The sequence below is a fragment of the Ornithorhynchus anatinus genome, chromosome 2 (assembly GCF_004115215.2).
Source record: "Ornithorhynchus anatinus isolate Pmale09 chromosome 2, mOrnAna1.pri.v4, whole genome shotgun sequence".
Lineage (NCBI taxonomy): Eukaryota > Metazoa > Chordata > Mammalia > Monotremata > Ornithorhynchidae > Ornithorhynchus > Ornithorhynchus anatinus.
The window spans coordinates 141,531,890-141,555,225 of NC_041729.1; the positions used below are offsets into that span (position 1 = coordinate 141,531,890).

General features: G+C 49.3%; 1 protein-coding gene across 1 annotated transcript in view; it reads left to right on the forward strand.

The window, feature by feature from the left end:
* The first annotated feature begins 21,166 nt into the window (after nt 1–21,166).
* The window catches only part of CHRDL2 (chordin like 2), a 79,213-nt gene continuing 77,043 nt past the window's right edge, over nt 21,167–23,336 (forward strand). Inside the window, exons 1-2 of the mRNA XM_039914727.1 lie at nt 21,167–21,177; nt 22,698–22,795. Coding sequence (XP_039770661.1) covers nt 21,167–21,177; nt 22,698–22,795 — 109 coding nt within the window. The remainder of the gene's footprint in view (nt 21,178–22,697; nt 22,796–23,336) is intronic.

Consider the following 23,336-nt stretch of genomic DNA (forward strand, 5'->3'; position numbering starts at 1 on the left):
TTGTGAGCCCGATGTGGGACAACCTGATTACCTTGTATCTACCCCTGTGCTTAGAACAGTGCTTGGCAGAAAGTAAGCACTTAACAAATATTATTATTATTATTATTCTCATAGCCTCAGTTACCTAATCTGTAAAATGGGGATTAAGACTGTGAGCCCCAGAGAAGCAGTATGACTCAGTAGAAAGAGCCTGGGTTTAGGAGTTAGAGGTTATGGGTTCTAATCCCGGCTCCGTCACCTGTCAGCTGTGTGACTTTGGGCAAGTCACTTAACTTCTTGGTGCCTCAGTTACCTCATCTGTAAAATGGGGATTAAGACTGTGAGCCCCAAGTGGGACAACCTGATTGCTTTGTATCTACCCCAGCGCTTAGAACAGTGCTCGGCACATAGTAAGTACTTAACAAATACCAACATCATCATCATCATCATCATGTGGGACAGGGACTATGTCCACCCTGATTAGTTTGTATCTACCCCAGCGCTTAGAACAGTGCTTGACATACAGTTAGTACTTAAAAAATACCATTATTATTATTATTATCACTAACGATGTGCAAAGCACTCTTACTAAGTGCTGGGGCAAATACAGGAAGATGAACAAACACACAGCGCCACTCCCAAATGGGGCTCACAGTTTAATTTGGTGAAGCACAGACTTAGAGTGATCAGAATGTAATATGACTAACAATAATGTGAGCTAAACTATGTAAATTCCACTTTATTACCAATCAATCAATCAATGGTATTTATTGAGTGCTTACTACGTGCAGAGCACTGTTCTAAGCACCGGGAGAGCACAATCCAACAGAATTAGCAGACACATTCCCTGCCTGCAAAGAGCTTACAGCCTAACCTGTTCTTAGTCTGTTTTATTTGTGTTTTCTATTTCTCCTGTGTCTGGGGGCTGAGGCTGATAATAATAATGTTGGTATTTGTTAAGCGCTTACTATGTGCAGAGCACTGTTCTAAGCACTGGGGTAGATACAGGGTAATGAGGTTGTCCCATGTGGGGCTCACAGTCAATCCCCATTTTACAGATGAGGGAACGGAGGCACCGAGAAGTTAAGTGACTTGCCCAAAGTCACACAGCTGACGGAGCCGGGATTAGAACCCATGACCTCTGACTCCTAAGCCATGCTCTTTCCACTGAGCCACGTCTGATCTGCCTTGAGGACAGAGATGAGGTCTCCTCCTTGCTCTGACCACTAAACTGTAGCCTTCTCTCCTCTAGACTAAGCTTGTTGTGGGCAGAGAATCTGGCTGTTATATTATTATATTGTCCTTTACCAATAATGATAATAATAATAAGTACGTCATCTGTTAAGCACTTATTATGTGCTAGGCACTGTACTAAGCACTGGGGTAGATAACGGGACTGGATACAAGCAAATCGGGTTGGACACGGTCCCTGTCCCGCCTAGGGCTCAAAGTGTTAGTCCCCGTGTTACATATGAGGGAATTGAGGCACAGAGAAGTGAAGTGACCTGGCCAAATCCACACAGCAGACAAGTGGAGGAACTGGGACTAGAACTCAAGACCCCTTGATTCAAGCCCGTGCTCTATCCACTCTACCCTGCTGCTTCCCAAGCACTTAGTACAGTGCTCTGCCCATAGTAAATGCGCAATAAATATGATTGACTGTATGCAGGGAATGTGTCTACCAACTCTGTTGTATTATAATGATAGTTATGGTATTTGTTAAGTGCCAAGCATTCTACTAAGCACTGGAGTAGATACAAGATAATCAGGTTGGACACAGTCCATGTCTCACACGGGGCTCACACTCTTATCCCCATTTTACAGATGAGGTGACTGAGGCCCAGATATGCGAAATGATTTGCCCAAGCTCACGCAGCAGAAAAGTGATGGAGTTGGGATTAGAGTCCCTTTGCGTCCCAGGACCAGGCTCTATCCATTAAGCCACGTTGCTTGTACTCTCCCAAACGCTTAGTACAGTGTGAAAAATACATTTGGTGATCTCCTCATGTTCGCCAAACTAACTCTCTTCCCCTCTTCAAAGCCCTACTGAGAGCTCACCTCTTCCAAGAGGCCTTCCCAGACTGAGCCCCCTTTTCCCTCTGCTCCCTCTCCACCCTCTGCTCCTCCCCCTTCCCCGCTTCCCCTTCCCTCAGCACTCTGCTAATTTGTATATATTATTTATTACCCTATTTATTCTGTTAATGAGGTGTACATCCCCTTGATTCTATTTATTGTGATAAAGTTGTCTTGTTTTTGTTTTGTTCTACTTTGCTCTGCCGTCTGTCTCTGCCAATTAGACTGTGAGCCCGTCATTGGGCGGGGATGGTCTGTATCTGCCGAATTGTACATTCCAAGCTCTTAGTCCAGTGCTCTGCACATAGTAAGCTCTCGATAAATACTATTGAATGAATGAATATTAATGACTCTACTCACAGTGTGTGTGTGTGTCTGTGTATGGTGGGGTGGGTGAGGGGGTGTTGGGGAATATGTGGGGTAGGGATTGTAGAGGAAGGGAGTCTCGGGGACAGAAAATCAGTGACGAAAGCCCTCTGAAGGAGCTGGGGTCGTAGGAGACTTTGATGTGGGGGGCGGCTCTCGGTTGTGATTGCTGAATGCAGGTGGGGAGGGCTTTCCCAGCAGTGCAGGACCTGAGCCAACCCAGCTCAGAGAGGCAAGAAGAAGATACAACTAGAAAAGGGAAAACAGAAAGATGCATTACAGAGAGAGGGCGGGATAAAGGGGAGACCCTGGAAATAAAGGCTCTTCAAGGTGGAAGAATCGTCTCAACCGTTCCCCTGCCTTCACGCTAGACGGCCCCTACTATTCCCACGCCGATGAGAATCTCTCTGGCCATTAAATCCCTCCAGAGAAAGCAGCGTTGGCTTAGTGAGAAGCAGCACGGCTTAGTGGCTAGAGCCCGGCCCTGGGAGTCAGAAGGACCTGGATCCTAATTCTGGCTCTGCCACATCTACTGTGGGCAAGTCACTTCACTTCTCTGGGCCTCGGTTACCTCATCTGTAAAATGGGAATTAAGAGTGTGAGCCCCATGTGGGACGGGGACTGCGTCGAACTCGATTAACTTCTATCTACCCCAGTGCCTAGAACAGTGCTTGGCACATAGAGAAGCAGCATGGTGTAGTGGATAGAGCACGGGCCTGAAGTCAGAAAGTCATGGGTTCTAATCCTGGCTCCACCACTTGTCTGCTGTGGGACCTTGGACAAGTCACTTCACCTCTCTGGACCTCAGTTACCTCATCTGTAAAAAAGGGGGATTAAGACTGTGAGCCCCACGTAGGTAAGGGACTGTGACCAACCTGTTTAACTTTCAGTCACGCTTATTTGCTCATTCATTTGTATTATCGAGCGCTTACTTTGTGCAGGGCACTGTACTAAGGGTTTAGAAAGTACAGTACGGCTACGAAGAGAGACGATCCCTGCCCACAGCAAGCTCACAGTCTGCAGCGCGGGAGGTGGCGGGAGACAGACATCAATACGGGTAAACAGTCATCAGTACAAATAAATAAAATTACAGATATATACAGAAGCGCTGTGGGGCGGGGAGCGAAGATCTAGCCCGGTGCTTAGACCAGTGCTTGGCACATGGTAAGCGTTTAACAAGTACCACAGCCGTTATTACAGTCAGCGCTGAAAAAGTCCCCTCTCTTTTATGAGAAAGGGATCCCACAACTCCCTCCCAGGAGAGTCTCACCTCAGCCTCTCCCGCCGCCCTGCAAATTGTCCACTCGGGAGGAAAAAGGAGGGAGGAAGGGGTTAAACCGTTTCGGCGCCCCGCACTTTGGGTCCCTCCGGCCTCCCCATCCAGAGAAGCCCCAAGGAATTTCGAGAAACCAGGAAGAAAAAAAAAAAGTGGGATGTAAAACTTTTTTTTTTCCTTGGCTAACAATAAACAAAGTTCTTCACTTTCCCTAAAGGAGGCGCCTCGGATGAAAGTAAAACAAACCGCCTCTGGGCGCTCGGCGGCCAAGTACAAATTAGACAGAGCATGTGGATGAGTGTGTCATACACACAGCGGGTGTGTGTGTGTGTGTTTGTGTGGGTGGGGGTGTTCGCACGCTTTCTCTGCTGCGGCTCTTACTACTGCTGCCATCCAGTTTGCTGCTGCCCCAGCCTCTTCTCCCCCCCCCCCACCCTCTCCTCTTCTTTTTCTCTTCCTTCGTCCCCCCGGCCTCCGTCGGACGGAAGCATGATCGCTGAACTGAGAGAAGTGTCCTTTCTGTTGGGCTTTTCGGTTCTCCTCATCGCCTCTGAGATCCAAGCCAGAGCTCGAGCCCGTAAGTAGGAGAGGAGAGAGCCGAAGGGCCGAGGATGGGGCCGGACGGGTAGGGATGCCGGGGGTGGGGGGGAGGGAGGCAGAGGAGCAGCCTGGCCTAGTGGACGGAGCGAGGGACCGGGCCTCGGAAGGTCAGGGATCCTGACCCCGGCTCCGCCGCTCGTCGGCTGGGTGACCTCCGGCGAGTCGCTTCTCTGGGCCTCGGTCGACCTCAGCTGGAAAAGGGGGATCGGGACGGTGAGCCCCGCGTGGGACGGGGACTGGGTCCAACTCGATTTGCTTGGGTCCATCCCCGTGCCCGGCACATAGTAAGAGTTTAACAGATACCACGATCAAGGGGATCGGGTGGAGGAAAGAGAGCCCGGCTTGGGCCGCTGAAGGCAGGGGACGGGAGGTGGGGGGGTCGGAGGCGGCTGCGGCCGTCCGTCTTGGTCCACCGGCGTGGATCGGCGGCCCCAGGAGCGCTCTGCCACCTGCTGAGAGGGGTGGGCTGCCCAGTGGAGGAGGACGGACTGTGGAGCAGGTGTTTGAGGTCAGTCAGTGGCTTTTACCGAGCGCTTACCGCAGGCAGAGCCCTATCCTAAGCACTCGGGAGACTCCGATATTATAATAATAATGATGGTATCTGTGAAGCACTGTTCTAAGCGCTGGGGTAATGTTGGTATTGGTTAAGCGCTTACTATGTGCAGAGCACTGTTCTAAGTGCTGGGGTAGGTACAGGGGAATCCGGTCATCCCATGTGAGGCTCACAGTTAATCCCCATTTTACAGATGAGGTAACTGAGGCCCAGAGAAGTGAAGTGACTCGCCCACAGTCACACAGCTGCCAAGTGGCAGAGCCGGGATTCCAACCCATGACCTCTGACTCCCAAGCCCGGGCTCTTTCCACTGAGCCACGCTGGTAGATAAAGGTCATCAGGTTGTCCCACGTGGGGCTCACGGTCTTAATCCCCATTTTACAGATGAGGTGACTGAGGCACAGGGAAGTTAAGTGGCTTACCCAAGGTCACAAAGCAGACAAGTGGCGGAGCCGGGTTGAGAACCCACGGCCTCTGGCTCCCAGGCCCGGGCTCTTTCCGCTAAGCCACGCTGATATAACGGACACGTTCCCCCCCGCAACGAGCCGAGGTGAGCAGGCAGGCTCGGACGGGTCTGTGCCCAAGGGGCATCTGCTCTGAGCTGGGCGATGGGCGGGGAGGGTAGGCATCAAACTGGGCAGAGAGGGTAAAACCCGGCAGATGATGGGGGGCTTTGGGGAGGTTTATTGGGGGTGGCCCTGGCGAGAGCTGTTGGCTTCTCTCTGCCCCAGATCGGCGAAGGGGGGGCAAATATACTGTCATTCTTAGCCAGACGATGCCAAGGGAGCTGGCCCGTATACGATGGGCAGAGGAGGGAGAGAAGGGAAGCAGGTGCGTTGGGTGGAGGGGAACGGGATGGGAGGACACGAAAGGTGGAATGGGAGACCGTCCTGTGAAGAGGCCGGGTCAGGGGATTCGAATCTCACAAAGGTTATGGGTTCTTCATCCCACTCTGGCCCTTTATTAACAATACTATCGGTTGTCGTTAGAGGCTCTTACTATGTTGGCAGGCACTGTTTCTAAGTTGCTGGGGTAGATACAAGATAATTGGGTCGGACAGCAGGCACTTGTCTGCTGTGTGACCTTGGGCAAGTCACTTTACTTCTCTGGACCTCAGTACCCTCATCTGTAAAATGGGGACTGAGACTGTGAGCTCCACGTGGGACAGGGACCGTGTCCTACCCGATTTGCTTGTATCTACCCCAGCGCTTAGTACAGTCTCCGGCACCTTAGGAAGCATTTAAGAAATGCCATAATCATCATCATTATATTATTAAAGCACAGCCTGTCAACAGTCTCCTCCCCCTGGGAAGGGGGTCACCCCAAATCTCCCCTCGCCTGTCAGGGGCAGCTCGGAATCCAGCATTATGCACTTCGGGGCAGATACGAGAGACAGCAGAGAGACTTGAATCCGGTTCCCTGACCCTCTCTATGGGAAAATTGGCCCTGCCCCATCCTCCCGTGAGGCAAAACATGGAGGGCGAGGGGTTGAAAAGGGCACTGTGGAAGAAGCAGCGCCGGACATTCTGCTGAGGGTCACCTGGAAGATTTGGGATCTGGTGTGGGCAGGGAGCATGTCTACCAACTCTGTGATGTTGTGCTCTCCCAAGCTCTTAGGGCAGTGCTCTGCACACAGTCAGTGCTCAATAAACACACTGATCGATTTTATTTTATTATGGCATTTGTTAAGCGCTTACTATGTGCAAGCACTGTTCTAAAGTGCTGGGTAGATACAAGGTAATCAGATTGTCCAAAAGAAACTCAAAGTCTTAATCCCCATTTTACAGATGAGGTCACTGAGGCACAGAGAAGTTAAGTGGCTTGCCCAAGGTCACCCAGCAGACAAGTGGCTGAGCCGGCATTTAGAACCCACCATCCTCTGACTCCCAGCCCGGGCTCCTTTCCACTAAGCAACACTGCTTCTCAGCGTTTAATTGATCGATCGATTGATCAGAGAGATGGGTCCACACGCCTTCCCTCTGTAGGATTCGTTGGTTCAATCGTATTTACTGAGCGTTACTCACTGTATTAAGCGCTTGGAAAGATGCTGAGGAAGCTACGAGGTGAAGGCACGGGAGAAAAATCCCCCTTGGAAGAGTCAGCTTTTCTATCACCCGAATGGAATGGGGTTGGTGAATTCTACCCCATGCCAGGAGTCGGAGGAAAGTCGCCCCTGGAGGCTTTAACCAGTTCAGGGACCCGTGGACTTGTGCGGAATAGTGTGCCAGACAATTCGCATCTCCTCCCGGGAGACAGTGATGGGTTACGTGGGCAAGAGAGAAGCAAGAGAGGGGATCCTTCATCCTAAACTACGCTGGGGCTTCCGACTCCACACCTCATCGTCTCGCCCGGAGATGTAGGGGACAGGCAAAGCCGGGTTCAAGACCCCCGGATACTGTAAGCCCGTCAAAGGGCAGGGACTGTCTCTATCTTGTTACCGATTTGTACATTCCAAGCGCTTAGTACAGTGCTCTGCACATAGTAAGCGCTCAATAAATGCTATGAATGAATGGTCATCCTGGGGTTCCCTCTTGAGGGGAAGGGTGCGGTACAACGGTCTTCTCCTGGAGCCCGATCTGTTTTTTACTAGTGGTCTGTAAAGACCTGAGATTCTTTACCAGTGAGCGGGACCGAAGAACTGAGTGCGTGTTCATCCAGGAGGCAGGTGACCCTAAGCTGAGCAGAGATAATAATGGTGGCATTTGTTAAGTGCTTACTATGTGCAAAGCACTGTTCTAAGCTCTGGGGAATACAAGGTGATCAGGTTGTCCCATGTGGGGCTCACAGTTTTAATCCCCATTTTACAGATGAGGTAACTGAGGCACAGAGAAGTGAAGTGACTTGCTCAAAGTCACACAGCTGGCAAGTGGCAGAGCCGGGATTAGAACCCATGACCTCTGACTCCCAAGCCCGGGCTCTTTCTACTGAGCCACGCTGCTGCTACTCTGAATAAGATTCAGAGCAGATTTGGGACAAAAATTTCCCAGGGTCCGGCCGGTGAGACCCTCGCTTCCGGGCTTACAGGTCAGTTTAGGGGCTAGAGAGTGGGAATGCCAATGGGGAGCAAGTCCGGGAGGAAACCTTCTAATCCCGGGTCTGCCGCTTGTCTGCTGTGGTGGCCTTGGACAAGTCGCTTCACTTCTCTGTGCCTCAGGTACTTCATTTGTAAAATGGGGATTAAAACTGTGAGCATGTGGGACAGGGATTGTGTCCAGCCTGATTTGCTTGTATTCCCCCACAGTGCTTAGTACAGTGCCTGGTGCATTCTAAGCACTTAACAAATATGACAGTTATTATTGTTATTATTATTACTCTCCTCAGTCTATACAAACCCAAGTGTCTGGAGTCTTCCCCGACTTCTTTCCCTTCTCTCCCAACAGTCTGTGGGTTGCCTCTCCTGAGTGATGACTGATTCCCAGGACATTCCCAACTCCACCACATGTCTTACTGTGTGACCTAGGGCAAGTCAATTAACTTCTCTGTGCCTCAGTTACTTCATCTGTAAAAAATAGGGATTAAGAGTGTGAGCCCGATCTGGGACAGGGGACTGTGTCCAACCTGATTAACTCATATCTACCCCAGTGCTTAGAACCGTGCTCGGCACATAGAGAGCTCTTAACAAGTACCATTATTATTATTTTTATGAGTGATCCAGGCACAGAAAGGAAACATTCCTTTACAACCAATTCCTGCTCTCCCTCCTACTTAGACCGTGAACCCCATGCGGGACTGTGTCTGATCTGATTGATTTGTATCTACCCCAGCGCTTAGAACAGTGCCTGACACATAGTAAGAGCTTAACAAATATCATTTAAAAAATAAAAAAAACCCAGAATTAATAGGGCCATGGGAAAAGTGGTACCATTAGGAAAGAAATATGAAGCACAGGAACTGGATGGAGGCAAGGCTAGTTAGGTATGGTTAAAAAAAAAAATCACCTGGGCGGCAATCCATCAAACAGTGGTATTTATTGAGTGCTTAACTGTATGCAGAGCGCTGTGCTAAGTGCTTGGGAGAGTACAATTCAACAGATTGGTAGACCCGTTCCCTGCCCACAACGAACTTACAGTTTAATGGGGGAGACAGAGCGGACCGCAAGCTGAAAGTGTGTTGATGATATTTGGCCACACTGAAAAGCCAATGTGATCCTGGGATGAACCGAGAGAAATAAGATAATAATAATAATAATGTTGGTATTTGTTAAGCGCTTACTATGTGCAGAGCACTGTTCTAAACGCTGGGGTAAACACAGGGGAATCAGGTTGTCCCACGTGGGCTCACAGTCTTAATCCCCATTTTACAGATGAGGGAACTGAGGCACGGAGAAGTTAAGTGACTCGCCCACAGTCACACAGCTGACAAGTGGCAGAGCTGGGATTTGAACTCATGAGCCCTGACTCCAAAGCCCATGCTCTTTCCACTGCGCCACGCTGCTTCTCCAGATGTGCAAGAGCCAGAAAGTAAATCCCCGTCTTTGTTCTGCATGGACTCAACCCTTAACAGAATCCTAATTCCAGTTTTTTGATCACCCCAATAGCAACAGTTAAGAATTCAGAGGAGAGCAGATGAAAATGATGGAAAGAATGGAATATAGGTCTTCTGAGGAAAGAAGGGAGCCTGGAGAAGAGAAGGCTGAGCGTGGGGAATGACAGGATCACATTTCCCGAGTGCTCGGTACAGGGTTCTGCACAGAGTATGTGCTCAATAAATACCACTGATTGAGAGTAACGACTGGGGTGTTTGATAGCGCTCACTGTGCGCCGAGCACTACGGAAGACGGAAGATAATCGGTTCAGGCAGTCTCTGTCCCATATGGGACTCACAGACCGAGGATGCCGATCATTTACTCTCCACATCCCGAGCAAGAGGAAATGAACCTGAAGCTTTTGGTTGGGCATAGGGAAGAACTTTCTGCTAGTCCGGGGTCGGGTGGGATACTGGAACAGATGATATACAATCTATCGATCGACTGATCCTATTGTTTGAGCACTTACGGTGTGCAGAGCACTTACTAAACACTTGTAATATTGCTCTATTGTACTAAGCACAATATCAGCGCTAAGAACAGTGCTTGGCACATAGTGCTTAACAAATACCATCATTGTTATCATAACAGAGTTGGTAGACACGTTCCCTGTCCGCAACGAGCTTACAGTCTAGGGTCCCCACACCTTAGATCTTTAAGGGAGGAAAGAATCGTTTGTCTTCACTGGCTCAGGGGCAGGGGGCTGGACCCGATGACCTCTCAAAGCCCTTAAGGTTATGGGATTCTATGACTTTGGGAGGCCGGGACTTTAATACATCCGGCACGTCAGCCGGCTAGGATCTAAAAGTCCTCCAGTCCCGGGTCCTTGATTGGTCACTGGGGTTCCCCGGTCTACTGGGAGAGCAGGGAGTGTGGACTCCCTCCGTCTAATGTCCAAGGACAGGAATAACTCTTTGCACTAAGCCCTGGGGTGGATACAAGCAAATCGAGTTGGACACAGTCCCTGTCCCGCATGGGGCTCTTAGTCTTAATCCCCATTTAATAGATGAGGTAAATGAGGCAGAGAAGTGACTTATCCAAGGCCATCCAGAAGACAAGGGGACACTGAGGCACTGAGAGTGGGTAGCCCTCACCCCCTTCTAGACACTCATCTTCCCCACTCTCCCATGCTCAGGGTCACCCTCTGGGGTGGGTGTCTGCAGGAGAGAGGAGGTGGAGGTCAGGGGACCAAGGGAAGGGGGGGAGAGAGGAAAGGGTGAGAGAGAGCACGCATCTTGGGGAAATTGGGCCGGCTAGCCAACCGTAGTCAAAGGAAACGAGGTAGGTGGCTGGCTGACCCCCGCCCAACCCCTGGGTGGCCCACGTCTGCACGGCCCCGCTAGACTGGCAGAGAAATGCCCAGTTAACACCACTCAACCTTGAGAGATCTTCCACATCTAACTCCCTTCAAGGCGAGACGGGGCCATCTGGGTTTCGCGGCGTAGCGGCCAGAGCCCGGGCCGTTGAGCCAGAGGGTCATGGGTTCTAGCCCCGGCTCCTCCGCTTGTCTTCTGGGTGGCCTTGGCCAAGTCACTTCACTCCTCTGTGCCTCGTTTACCTCATCTGTAAGACAGGGATTAAGACTCAGAGCCCCACGCGGGACGGGGACTGGGACCAGCCCGACTGGCTTGTATCCACCCCAGTGCTTAGTTGAGTGCCTGGCACGTAGTAAGCGCTTAACGAATACCAGAGTTATGATCATTATTGTTATTCTTTCTCTCCGACACTGTGTTGACCCTGGATCCCCACAGGTCAGTGGAGTGGCGGCCGCTGTAGAGGTTGTTTAGCCACTTCTAATCTTTCTGGCCACCAGAGGTCTCTGTTACACACAGACACACACGGACACACACAGACACACACACAGACACACACAGACACACACACAGACACACACAGAGACACACACAGAGACACACACAGACACACACACAGACACACTCTCTCTTTCTCTCTCATGCTCATATTTACACTCATTACGTGTGACATTTACTTAGTGCTTGCCATCCCGGCTCTGCCACTTGTCAGCTGTGTGACTGTGCGCCAGTCACTTCACTCAGTTACCTCATCTGTCGAATGGCGATGAAGACTGGGAGCCTCACGTGGGACAAGCCGATGATCTTGTATCTACTCCAGCGCTTAGAACAGGGCTCGGCACATAGTAAGCGCTCAGCAAATACCAACATTATTATATGCCAAGCCCTGTGCTAAGCCATGGAATAATGATAATAGTGTTGGTATTTGTTAAGCGCTTACTAGGATTCAAACCCATGATCTCTGACTCCCAAGCCTGTGCTCTTTCCCCTGAGCCAAGCTGCTTGTCCAGCACAGGGACAGGAAGACAGCAGCCGCTCCAGCTGCTCAATCCATCAACCAGTGGTATTAATGGAGTGCTTCCTGGATGCTAAGCACTACACTAAGCACCTGGGCTGGGCTGAGAACCAGCTGGCAGTCCCATTCTCAGGGTCTCAGTGATTATAATAATGACTAGGGTGGTATTTATTAAGCGCCTGTTACATGCCAAGCGCTGTACTAAGCACCGGAGCAGATACGAGATGATCAGGTCCGACGCAATCCCCATTCCACATGAAGCAAATCATCTAACGGGGAAGGAGAACAGGGTTATAATCTCCCTTTTACGGAAGAAGAAAACTGAGGCACAGAAAAGTGAAGTGACTTATCCAAGCTCACACAGCAGGGAAGTGAAGTAAGGGGGCCCAATAGAAAGAGCCCGGGCCTGAGAGTCAGAGGACTTTTCCTTCCTTCCTTCCCGAGTGCTTAATACAGTATTCTGCACACAGTAAGCGCTCAATAAACGCGACGATGAATGAATTTCCGGAGTGGATACTTGAGGTGGATTTTCAGACTAGAACTGCAGGCTGGATTCCTGCAGTGGATACTTGGTTTAGATTACTAGATTAGCTATCTCAGCTGGATTCCTGGAGTGGATACTTGGGGTGGATTACTAGAGTAGATTTCCAGGCTGGATCCCGAAACAGATACTTGGGGTGGATTTCCAGAGTAGACTTCCAGGCTGGATTCCTGAAGTGAGTTCCCTCAGTGAACCCTGAAGAACATGCTCTCTGAGGCAGGCCTGACCGAGGCCTGGGCAAGAGTGAGGACTCAGGGCCCCGGTGAACTGTTTGCATCTCTAGGGCATTGGCCTCAGCGTGTGAGGATGGACAGTGTGGAGCTTGGCTTGGGGGATGCGTGCCTCCCAGGTGGGATGGAGTGGGATTAGTCGATCCTCAGTGGAGTATGGATGAGCTCAATCCAGAAAACCTCAGGGCTCGAAGGGGCCGAGACTCTTGACCGTAAGTTTGCCCATCATTGTGGGCGGGGCGTGTGTCGGTTTATTGCTATATAGTGCTCTCCCAAGCGTTTAGTACAGTGCTCTGCCCACAATAAGAGCTCAATAAATACAATCGACTGACTGACCTCAACAAGTCTTGTTGGACAACCTCCTACCACCAGGCATCTCATCTTTCACTAAAGACTTCTGAGACAGGGGACTCCATTCCCTTTCTCTGTTCCAGTGTTTTATCCCCTAATAGCTGGGAAGTTCTTCCCATGACCAACCTGAGTCTCTCTTGCTATAACTGAAACCCATTTTGATTGGAAGGAAAACTGCCTGGTACTTCACAGGATCAACCTAATTCTGTTTGAAAGGATTAAGATCTGACTCTTGGGTCTGGTTGGTTTTCTGGAAACTAGATTATTTGGGGAAGACCAGGGGGAGAGAGGAGCAGGAGGGGAGGGAGGAATAGCATTTTCTTTCCCTCCCTATGAAATCCCAAGGCTCAAGACTCTCTTGGGAACTTGTGGTTTTCTATGAGGCCTAGAACCCAACAGTTCAAAATAATAATAATAGTTGTGGTATCTATTTGACACCTACTATGCGTCAAACACCGTGTTAAGAACTGGGGTCGACACAATGTGGGGCTTACGGACTATTAATCTATCAATCAATGGCATTTATCGAGCGCTTGCTATGTGCAGAGCTCTGTACTAAGCGCTTGGGAGAGTACAGTACAACAGAAGTAGCAGACATGTTCCTTGCCCACAACGAGCTACCATTCTAGAGGGGGAGACAGACACTAGTACGAATAAATAATTTATAATGTATAATTTAAAGAGATGTACAGAAGTGCTGTGGGGTTGGGGGTGGAGTGAATATCAAAGGGGTCACAGATCCTAGTCTAAATAGAGGGGAAGAAAATGGTGTGGCTCCACCACTTGTCTGTTGTGTAACCTTGGGTAAGTTACTTTACTTCCTTGTGCCTCAGTTACCTCATCTGTAAAATGGGGATTAAGACTGTGAGCTCAATGTGGGACAGAGACTCCATCCAAACTGATTAGCTTATTTCTATCCCAGTGTTTAGAAAAGAGCTGGACACATAATAAGCTTTTGACAAATAGCATCATCATTATCATCAAATTCATTCATTCATTCATTCAATAGTATTTATTGAGCGCTTACTATGTGCAGAGCACTGTACTAAGCGCTTGGGATGAACAAGTCGGCAACAGATAGAGACAGTCCCTGCTGTTTGACGGGCTTACGGTCTAATCGGGGGAGACGGACAGACGAGAACAATGGCAATAAATAGAGTCAAGGGGAAGAACATCTTGTAAAAACAATGGCAACTAAATCAAATCATAGACCCAGTTGAATAAATAAACTGATAAACACCCAAGTATTGGGGTGGCTGGGGAGTTGGCATGACGGGTAAATGCAGGAATGAATCATGGACTTCCTCCTGGAGGAGGGGATTTTTAAGAGGACTTTATAGGAAGGAAGATTTGGCTGAATGAAGGAGGAAGACATTCCAGGTCGGGGCTGGAGGTGGGAAAATCAAGAGTAAAATCAAGGTTTGCTTAGGAGGAGGTGAAGCTGGGGTGTGGTGGGAGAAGCGACTAGGTAGGTAAGAGGGAGCCAGCTGATGAAATCCATTGAGGGCTGTGTTTATTTCATTCAAGAAGCAATGGGGACACACCAGTGCAGGTTTTTGAGGGGGTGTGGATGTACTCTTTTGGATATTTTAGAAAATCCAGATCTATTCCTGTTCTCTCATTTTTTCCTTGTGCCTGAGCCCAGAGAGAGACGGAAGAGAGGAAGAGCGGAAGGGGTGATGACTGTGAGATAATGCTTCTGTTTTAGAAGCAGGTGCCATCAGAAGACTGTAAGCCCGTCAGAGGGCCGGGACTGCCTCTATCTGTTGCCGATTTGTACATTCCAAGCGCTTAGTACAGTGCTCTGCACATAGTAAGCGCTCAATAAATACTATTGAATGAATGAATGAATAATGCATTCATTCAGTCAGTAAGTCACATTTATTAAGCGCTTACTGTGTACAGAGCACTGTACTAAGCGCTTGGGAAAGCACAATATAAAAACGAACAGTGACGATCCCCCCCCTTAATGAGCTCACAGTCTAGAGGTGGGGAGACAATATAAATAAATAAAATGACAGATCTGTACATAAGAGCTGTGGGGCTGGGTCGGGGGGAAGAACAAGTCAGGGTGACGGAGAAGGGAGTGGGAGATGAGGAAAAGTGGGGCTTAATCTGGGAAGGCCTCTTGGAGGAGATTGGGAGGAGTCTGAAAGACTTAAGCCAAGCGATTATCTGACTGCAAAGTCCATGTACCCAAGGCTTCATCCAGAGGGAAGATCTCTCAACAGAGTGCCTACTTCCAATAATTAATAATGAATTATGGTACTTGCTAACCGCTTATTATGATCCAAACACTCTTCTAAGCACTGGGGTAGATACAAGTGAATCAGGTTGGACACAGGCCCTGTCCCACATGGGGATCACAGTCTTAGTCCCCATTTTACGAGTGAGGTCACTGAGGCCCAGTGAAGTGACAAGATTTGCCCCAGATCACAGACAAGTGGTAGATCCGGGATTAGAACCCAGGTCCTTCTGACTCCCAGGCCCATGCTCTATCCACTAAGCCAAGCTGCTTCTCCCGAGCACGCCATACTATCCCAAGTAAGTCATGCTCACTTCTGTGAGCAGCACTGTGTCCAGAGGGAAGAGCATGGCCTTGGGAGTCAGAAGACCTGGGTTCTAATCCCAGATCCACTACTTGCCTACTGCTTGGACCAGCCATTTAACTTCTTGGTACCTCAGTGGCCTCATCTGTAAAATGGGGATTCAATACCTGCTCTCCCTCCTACTTACACTGTGAGCACTCTCTGAGTAGGGGGCTGCGTCCAACCGGATCATCTTGTTTGTATCCTAGCATTTAATACAGTTCGGCACATAGAAAGCATTTCACAAAATACTCCGATTATCACCATTAGCTGTACTTTATCGGGCAGCCTGACTTTGTTCTGCTCTGCGGGGTCAACTATATATCTGGCTAGGCCTTTTGCAAAAATGATCACTACTCATAGTACCAGTGATTGTGATATTTGTCCAGCGCTTACCGTGAACCAAGCGCTGCGCTCAGTGCTGGGTGGATATGAGATATTCAGATCAGACCTGGTCTCTCTTCCATCCCGGGCTCAAAGTCTAAGGGGGAAGGAGAACAGGTATTGAATCCCTATTTTACAGATGATGAATCTGAGGTACAGAGAAGTTGTGACTTGCCCAAGGTCCAAGGATTAGAACCCCGTGCTCTTACCACAAGGTCACACTGTTTCCCTTCTGCTGTTTCTATGGATGCATAGTGTCCTGATGTGGCTCAGTGGAAAGAGCCCAGGCTTTGGAGTCATAGGTCATGGGTTCTAATTCCGGCTCTGCCACTTGTCAGCTGTGTGACTTTGGGCAAGTCACTTAACTTCTCGGTGCCTCAGTTCCCTCATCTGGAAAATGGGGATTAAGACTGTGAGCCTCACGTGGGACAACCTGATTCCCCTGTGTCTACCCCAGCACTTAGAACAGTGCTTGGCACATAGTAAGTGCTTAACAAATACCTTTTATTTATCACTCTGTATCTACCCCAGCGCTTAGAACAGTGCTCTGTACATAGTAAGCACTTAACAAATACCAACTTTATTATTATTATTATTCTAGCCCTTGCCTGATTCCACTCTCCCCCCCAGCTTCCCCTGCCCTCAGCCTCCTCCCAGCCTCCCTCCAGGTTGGCTTTGCCTCTAACAGGACTGTGGATTTGAACCCTAACACACATGGCAACTCTAGATTCTGAACTCATTATGGACAAGGAATGTGTAAAAACCGACTCTTTTATATTGTAAAAATAATAATAATTATGGTATTTGTTAAGCGCTTACTATATGCCAGGCACTATACTAAGCACTGGGTGAAAACAAGCAAATTGGGTCCCTGTCCCACATGGGGCTCACAGTCTCAATCCTCATTTTTCAGATGAGGTCGCTGGGGTCCAGAGAAGTGAAGTGACTTGTCCAAGGTCACACAACAGACAGGTGGCGGAGCCAGAATTAGAACCCATGACCTCCTGGCTCCCAGGCCTGTGCTCTCCCAAGAGCTTAGTACAGTGGTCTGGTTAGAGTAAGCGCTCAATAAATGCAACTGATTGATTGATTCAACCCCTTCTCCTTCCTCCCATCTGTAACCTACAGTCCCTCTAGACTGTAAACTTGTGAACAGACTGTGGGTCTACAAATTCTGTTCATTCAGTTGTATCTATTGAGCACTCAGAACACTGTACTAAGTGCATGGGAGAGTACAATACAGCAATAAACAGACATATAACAGTGCAGACCTACAACAGTGCCTAGAGGAAGCAGCATGGCGTAGTGGATAGAGCATGGGTGTGGGAATCAGAGGGTCATGGGTTCTAATCCCGGCTCTGCCACTTGTCTGCAGTGTGGCTTTGGGTAAGTCACTTCACTTCTCTGGGACTCAGTTACCTCATCTTTAAAATGGGGATTAAGACTGTGAGTCCCCGTGGGACAGGGACTGTGTCCAACCCTATTTGCTTATATCCCCCCCGGTGCCTGACACATAGTAAGCACTTAACAAATACCAGAGTTATTATTATGAAAATAAACAGACATATTACCTGTCCCCGACGAGCTCGGTTACACAGTACTCTTTCAAGAGTTTAGTACAGTGTTCTGCACATACTAAGCACTCAGTAATAATAATAATGGTATTTGTTAAACATTCATTCATTCAATAGTATTTATTGAGTGCTTGCTAGGTGCAGAGCACTGTACTAAGCGCTTGGCATGTACAATTCAGCAACAGATAGAGACAGTCCCTGCCCAATAATGGGCTCACAGTCTACTATGACCCTATTTCATTACCCTATTTATTTTGTTAATGAGATGTACATCACCTTGATTCTATTTATTGCTATTGTTTTAATGAGATGTTCTTCCCCTCGATTCTATTTATTGCCATTGTTCTTGTCTGTCCGTCTCCCCCGATTAGACCGTAAGCCCGTCAAAGGGCAGGGACTGTCTCTATCTGTTACCGATTTGTACATTCCAAGCTCTCAGTACAGTGCTCTGCACATAGTAAGCGCTCAATAAATACTATTGAATGAATGAATGAATACTATGTGCCAGGCATTGTAGTAAGCACTGGGTTGGATCCAAGCAAATCGGGTTGAACACTGTCGCTGTTCCACGTGGGGCTCACAATCTTACAGATGATGCTCTTGCCACTTGTCACTTAATTTAGAACAAGTCACTTCACTTCTCTGTGCCTCAGTTACCTCATCTGGAAAATGGGGATGAAGATTGTGAGCCCCACGTGGGACAGGGACCGTGTCCAACCTGATTAACTTGTATCTACTCCAACACTCAGAACAATTCTTGGCACATAGTAAGCGCTTAACAAGCACCATAACTATTATTATTATTTCTATTATTACTTCTTGCATCCACCCCAGTGCTTAGTACAGTGCCTGGCAAATATTAAGCACTTAACAAATACCACAGTTATTATTTTTATTTCTACTAGCACTCTTCCTTCTACCCTACTACAGCGGCGTGGCTTAGTGGAATAGAGCCCGGGCTTGGGAGTCAGAGGTCATGGGTTCTAATCCTCGCTCCACTACTTGTCAGCTGCGTGACCTCGGGCAAGTCACTTCACTTCTCTGGGCCTCAGTTACCTTATCTGCAAAATGAGGATGAAGACTGTGAGCCCTACTTGGGACAACCTGATTACCTTGTATCTTCCCCAGCGCTTAGAACAGTCCTTGGCACACAGTAAGCGTTTAACAAATACCAGCATTATTACTATGTTACTTCCCTCCTACTACTGGATGATTGGCCCCTTTCAGGGTGGCACCTGGAGAGTTTCCAGTCCTCTACCAGTCTCGGCTACGGGAGGGAGAGTCAAGCAGGGGCCTGTCCGGTCCATTCCCAGCTTGGCCGGTGGCTAGCGAGCGGCGGGCCTTCTGCTACGAGTCAAAACTCCCCCGTGCTGGGCAGCGGTGGCACGGGAGAGAGTCGAGGGCGGAGACTCGAGCTGACTGCGTGGAAGGGGACGACGGTCAACCGCTTCCGGATTTTGACCAAGAAAACTCTGTGGATCCACTACCGGAACGATGGCAGATGGAGGCGGGACGTTCTGGGAGAGATGTGTCCGTGGTGTCGCTATGGGTCGAAAACGACTCGACGGCGTAAGACAAGACTGGTCGACTGATTTGGCTTGCAGTCACTTCTTTCTTGTGGGGTGGAAAAACTGGCTCAGAAACCTCACTCTCTGAAACTCTCTGAGGCTGCTTCCTTTCCCCACTGGAATCCTCTGCTGGGCCAGGAATCAGTCAAGCAATACTGAGTGACCTCTATCAATCAGTCAAGTAATACTGAGTGACCTCTATCCATCAGTCAAGAAATACTGAGTGACCTATATCAATTAGACAAGCAATACTGAGTGACCTCTATCGATCAATCAATGGTATTTATTATGTGTTTACTATGTGCAGAGGACTGTACTAAGCGCTTGGGAGAAGACAGTACAACAGAATTAGCAGAAACGTTCCCTGCCCATAATGAGGTGACAGTCTAGACTAGAAATTCCTACTCTTCCCTATTCTTCTGTATTAGAGAAACAGTGGAGTATCACTAGAAAAGGGAAATGGGGTCGGGTGATGAGAGATTAGTCACGGAAAGCATTAGAGAGACAGTGTGGCCTAATGGATAGAGCATGGTCCTGGGAGTTAGAAGGACCTGGGTTCTGGTCCCGGCTCTGTTACCTGCCTGCTGTGTGACACTGGGCAAGTCACTTCACTTCTCTGTCCCTCAGTTACCTCATCTGTAAAATGAGGATTAAGACTCTGAGCCCCAAGTGGGACTGCACCCAACCCAGTTACCCTTGTATCCACCCCAGTGCTTAGAACAGTCCTTGGCACATAAGCACTTAACAGATACCTCAATTATTATTACTGTACTCTCCCAAGTGCTTAGTTGGGTGCTCCATACACACTAAGCACTCAATAGATACCACTGATGGAGTGATAGTGTATATTGAGAACTGTTCATTGATAATGTTTATTGGGAATTCAATAACTGTTCTCCCTCCCCCTAAGACTCTGAGTGCCATATGGGACAGGGACTGTGTCCAATCTGATCATCTTTTATCTTTCCCAGCACTTAGTATAGTACTTGGTATGTAGTAAGTGCTTAATATATAATAATTACTTGTGATATTTGTTAAGTGCTTACTTAACGAATATATGGGTCGAGCAATGTACTAAACCCTGGGGTAGATACAAGATAATCAAGTTCCATATGGGGCTCATAGTCTGAGCGGGAGGGAGAGCAGGTATTGAATCCCCATATTGCAGGTGAAGGAACTGGGGCACAGAGAAGGTAAGTAACTTGTCCAAGGTCACACAGCAGACAAGTGGCAGAGCTGGGATTAGAACCCAGGTCCTCTGACTCTCAGGCTTGTGCTCTACCTGCTAGGCTATTCTTCTCCTTCTTCTTCTCCTCCTTCTCCTTTTTTTCCCCTCCCTCTTCTCCTCCTCCCTCTCCTCCTCCTCCTCCTCCTTCTCCTTTTCTTTCTCCTTTTCCTTTTCTTTCTCCTCTTTCTCCTCCTCCTCTTCTTCCTCTTCCTTCTCCTCTTCCTTCACTTCTTCTCCTCCTCCTCCTCCTCCTCCTCCTCCTCCTTCTGTCTGTACAGAGCACTTGCTGGGCACTTGGGAGAGTACAAAGGTTTATTAGACAAAATCCCTTCTTACAAGAAATTTACAAATTAGAGGGGGAGATGGACATTAAAATAGATAACAGGTAGGGAAGCAACTGAGTAAAAAGATATATTCACCTAAGTGCTACAGGGGGTGGGAGGAAGATCTGAGTGGAGGAAGATGTGAGTGCCCAAGTCCTTAGGTGATGTGAGAGTGTCACTAGAGAGGGGAAATGAGAGATTAGTCAGAAGGAGCCTTCTGGAGGAGATGGGATTTCAGAAGGGCCTCATGTTTTGGGGAGAACAGGGTCTGCCAGATGTGGAGGGGAGAAGAGAGGGTGTGAGTAGCAGCATGGCCTAGTGGATAGAGTACAGGCCTGGGAGTCAGAAGGACCTGAGTTCTAATCCCAACTCCACCACTTGTCTGCCGGGTGACGGTGGGCACTTCTCTGGGTCTCAGTTCCCTCGTCTGTAAAATGGGGATCCAAACTGTGAGCCCCATGTGGGACAGGGTCTCTGTCCAACCTGATTAGCCTGGATCTTCGTCAGTGCTCCGAACAGTGCCTGGCACATAGGAAGAGCTTAACAAATACCATTCTGAAAAATGAAAAAGCAAGAGATGGGTGAGAGGGATGAGAACAAGGTCCAGTGAGTGGGTTGGCTGGAGGGAAAGGAGGAATTCAAGCTGGGGCACTGTGGGATTGGAGCTACTGTAGGTAGCATGAAGCAGTGGTGAGAAGCAGCGTGGCTTAGTGGCAAGAGCCCGGGCTTGGGAGTCAGAGATCGTGGGTTCTAATCTTGCCTCTGCCACTTGTCCACTGTGTGACCTTGTGTCACTTAATTTCTCTGTTCCTCAGTTATCTCATCTGTAAAATGGGGATGAAGACTGTGAGCCCTGTGTGGGACAACCTGATTACCTTGTTTCTACCCCAGCATTTAGAACAGTGTTTGGCACATAGTAAGTGCTTAAAAAAAATACCAACAATATAAGTAGGAAGGAGTGAGCTGATCGAGGCCACACAGCAGGCAAGTGGCGGAGCCGGGATTAGAATCCATGACCTTCTGACTCCCAGGCCTGTGCTCTATCCACTATGCCGTGCTGCTTAGTACAGTGTTCTGTACACTGTAAGCACTCAATCAATACAATTGAATAAATGAAGAACCAGGGAAGAGGTAGGAGTCGGGGAAGCTGACGGTCAGGAGTTTTGTCTTGAACCAGAGCAGAGTGGGCAACCATTGAGGAGGGGGCGACCTGAGGAGAGGAAAGACACATGCGAAATAATGTTCTGGAAAAATGATCCGAGTGAAGTGTGGGTTGGAGAAGAGAGATGGTATGCTCATGTAGGCAAGGAATTAATCTGTTTATTCTTATATCGTACTCTCCCAAGTGCATAATAATAATAATCATGATGATGATAACGGCATTTGTTAAGTGCTTACTATATACCAGGCACTGTACTAAGCGCTGGGGTGGATACCAAATCGTGTTAGACACAGTCCCTGTCCCATGTAGGGCTCACAGTCTCAATCCCCATTTTCCAGATGAGGTAACTGAGACCCAGAGAAGTGAAGAGACTTGTCCAAGGCAACACAGCAGGCAAGTGGCGGAGCCAGGATTAGAATCCTTGACCTTCTGACTCCCAGGCCTCTGCTCTATCCACTATGCCATGCTCCTTAGTACAGTGCTCTGCACACTGTAAGCACTCAATCAATACAATTGAATGAATGAATGAATGAATGAATGAATGAATGAATGAAGAGCCAGGGAAGAGATAGGAGTCAGGGAAAACTGTAATGGTCCTGCTAGAGTCCTCCTCATTATGGGCAGGGAACGTATCTGCTAATTCTGCTATTTTGTCCTCTCCCAAGCACTTTGTAGAGTGCTCTGCACATAGTAAGCGCTTAACAAATACCACCGATAGACTGATCGATTTTTTTTTAATGGCATTTGTTAATCACTTACAATGTGCCAGGCACTGTTCTAGGCACTGGGGTAGTTATAAAGTAATCCAGTTGGACACAGTCCCTGTCCCCCATGGGGCACCCAGTCTTATTTCCCATTTTACGGATGAGGTAACTGAGGCCCAGAGAAGTGAAGTGACTTGCCCAAGGTCACACAACAGACAAGCGGCAGAGCCGGGATTAGAATCCAGGTTCTTCTGTCTCCCAGTGCTTGAACCGCTAGGCCATCCCGCTTCTCGTGACACTTCGAGAGCAGACTTGGGTTCGCCGCTCTCTGTTCTCTTCCCCAGGCACTCCCCGGAAAGGCCCAGGCCTCCCCCGGAGCAAGCCTGGGCCCCGGCTGGGATAGAAACGGTCAAACCGGTCCACGGCGGGTCACCTCCGGGAGGTGAGGGAGAGGGCCGAGCCGTGCCGGGGCTGCGGGGGCTGGAACGTCTTTTCCCATTTATTTATCTTACTCGGCGAGCGCTGGCGAGGGGCCTGGCGTCTGCCCTACACAAATGAGAAGATCATCCCGTTCGGGGACCAGGGGAGTCGAACAGCGGCTGGCCGAGCCCCCTGCCCCCCGTCCCCAGCTCCTGCCAAGGGCCCGGGCCAGATGGCCCCACGGCTCGGCCGCCACGTGCCCTCCTGAGGGGTGAACGAGGGGTCAGGTGGTCGGCCCCGCCCGGCCGGCCCTATCCGGGCACCTTATTCCCTCCAGGCCTCTTCGCTGCCCCTGGCCTCACCTGGGCATCAGCTGAGAAGTCCCCCTCTCCTCCTGCCCGCGGCTGGACTCGTATCAGAGCCCGGCCGGAGGCTGGCAGGGGCTCAAACCCCCTCGTCGGCCAACTGGCTCCACGGAGCAGCCCCCGACGGGCGGACGGACTTCCTCCAAATACGGTTTCGTCCGCCGAAGAGCTGCAGTGGGCAGAGCGCTGGGAGGAAGG